This window comes from Toxorhynchites rutilus, chromosome 2 (genome assembly GCF_029784135.1).
Source record: "Toxorhynchites rutilus septentrionalis strain SRP chromosome 2, ASM2978413v1, whole genome shotgun sequence".
In the NCBI taxonomy this organism is placed as follows: domain Eukaryota; kingdom Metazoa; phylum Arthropoda; class Insecta; order Diptera; family Culicidae; genus Toxorhynchites; species Toxorhynchites rutilus.
The window spans coordinates 145,966,931-145,968,979 of NC_073745.1; the positions used below are offsets into that span (position 1 = coordinate 145,966,931).

At 36.9% G+C, this 2,049-nt stretch overlaps 1 protein-coding gene across 1 annotated transcript; it reads left to right on the forward strand.

Moving 5' to 3' along the window:
• The first annotated feature begins 727 nt into the window (after positions 1 to 727).
• On the forward strand, positions 728 to 1,768 carry LOC129771175 (uncharacterized). Its single transcript, XM_055774589.1, has 2 exons — positions 728 to 1,157; positions 1,212 to 1,768. The coding sequence occupies exons 1-2, from the start codon at positions 1,044 to 1,046 to the stop codon at positions 1,668 to 1,670; spliced, it is 573 nt and encodes a 190-aa protein (XP_055630564.1). The 5' UTR covers positions 728 to 1,043; the 3' UTR covers positions 1,671 to 1,768.
• Positions 1,769 to 2,049: the final 281 nt, after the last annotated feature.

Here is a 2,049-nt window from a genome sequence, read left to right on the forward strand (position 1 = left end):
TTGTTTTATGTATTATCGTTATTCTATACAACAACATTTATTTCGCTAAAACGATCACAATAGTACATGTTTCAAAAATCTAAAAAAACTCGTGTATATTGACATATGTATATAGTACGGATACGGGTTAACACAGATTCTTATCGAGACACTTTCGTCCAATCACAAACTATTGTCTCATTTCTTTACATAAAACACATTTACTCAAAAAGCTGAAACTGATGTGTTTTGAGATGCAAACTATGCGCTTCCAGCAAATCAAGCTCCAGCAGACAAATATTACACCCATACGCGGTTCGCTTCTTCTCGTGAATTTTTGTATGGGCACGTAGATTCGAAAGCTGGGTAAACGCTTTCGGACAGGTGTCACACTTGAACGGGCGTTCACCTGAAACAAAAACGTTTTTAAAGTTCCCAAGGTGTTCTGGTAGGCCCTGACCAATCCAAGCTTACCAGTGTGCAATCTGCGATGGCGCTTCAGATCTTCATTCGATTTGAAGGTGTTCGAGCAGAACTCGCAGTTGAAAACCTTCTCCACATCGATCGGATGTTCCAGCAAGTGGGATTTGAACTGATCCGCCATTTCGAACGTATTGCTGCACTTGTCACACTTGAAGAACTCGTTGGCTTTGGTGAGCAGTTTCATGTGTACCTAAAAATGTTAAGTATCGTATGTATTGGATTCATTTGTTCTCTTAAAAAACAAGTTTGGTCGCAAACCTGGGAAAGTAACTGTACGCCCTATGTATTTCTGTTCAATGTAGTCCTACGTTTGAAAACAGTTTGAACAATATTTCGATGAGAATTCACTTACAATTTCTGGGAGAAAGTTATTCTCGAGCTGCGTGAAAAATCATATCGCGAAACACAACAATAAAACAAGACACAACGTCAGAATGAAAATCGATGCAAAAGTAGGCCGGGATCCTTTATCCGAATTCTAATTTTCAATCGAAGCAAGCATTTTGTTGATGCGACGATTTTGCTCACTGAGGATTATAGTTACATGAGAGAAGCAACTAAAATTCTCACCAGAAGCCAAAATGGAGCGAGGACCAGTTACTTCAAGAATTCCGTCAATACCAAAGATTCCCATATGCTCTTGGGCCAGTCAGGAGACTGGAGTTAAGAAGGAAAAGGATCGTACTTCGAAGAAGGTAAGGAAAATCATTTCAGAAAGTGTAGCTGTTCTAACAAATCTTTTTATCTAGGGCGTTGAATATGTAGGCAATCAACAAATGGAGAAAAAACATCAAATATGGTTTTTCAACTACAGTGGATGGTGGATGTGGATTGAAGAAGAAACATCGCCGCAGCTTGTCCCAATTGACATCAAGTTATCGTATGCGAACTTCAATGAACCTAAAATAGAGAGGATCGAGGATATAACTCCTCTGGAGTTGGTTCCCAGTGACGCGCATCTGGAGGATGATGACGAAGATGTATTTGACTGGGAACCAGGAAATATTTCGGAGATAGACTATCCAGTTTTAATGAAGATAAAAGCTGAAAGAGATCTCTTGAAAATAAAAGCAGAGAACGAGAAACTTCGGCAAGAGAACCAGCGATTGAAGGCTAAAAAAGGCGTAAGCCTAATAAACCGATTATGTTTCCGATTCATGCTATTCATGGTGGGCGAGGTGGCGGAATCGGTTTTTAACTCATTTTGAATCAATTGTATCAACTGAATTAGGTGGTGAATGTTTTTTGTGTTGCGTTGTTTTGTGTATTTTTTGTTTGTTTTCTGTTGTTGTTGCGAGTTGTTGTTTGGTCCTGTTTTTGTAATATCATTTCACTTTAGCTTTTGTCATGAGTTTAGTTGATATTTTATATATTTTATTGTTTTCAATTCCGTTTTGTTTCATGCTTTGTTTCTCTTCAATATTTAGTTGTTGTGTTTAATGTTATATTTTCATGTCAGACTTTTTATGCTTTTTCAATTGTTTGTTAGTTTGTTGTATTTAGTTTTGGTCGCAATACAATTCATATAATTCATTTATAGAATTCTTCGTAGAAGATTTAATTATTGTTTTATTTATTTATTTATTT

Excerpts from the sequence above, each read along its gene's own strand:
- LOC129771175 (XM_055774589.1), top strand. The coding sequence starts at position 1,044 with ATGGAGCGAGGACCAGTTACTTCAAGAATTCCGTCAATACCAAAGATT. Across the intron at positions 1,158-1,211 it reads AGGATCGTACTTCGAAGAAG|GGCGTTGAATATGTAGGCAA; the intron begins GTAAGGAAAATC and ends CTTTTTATCTAG.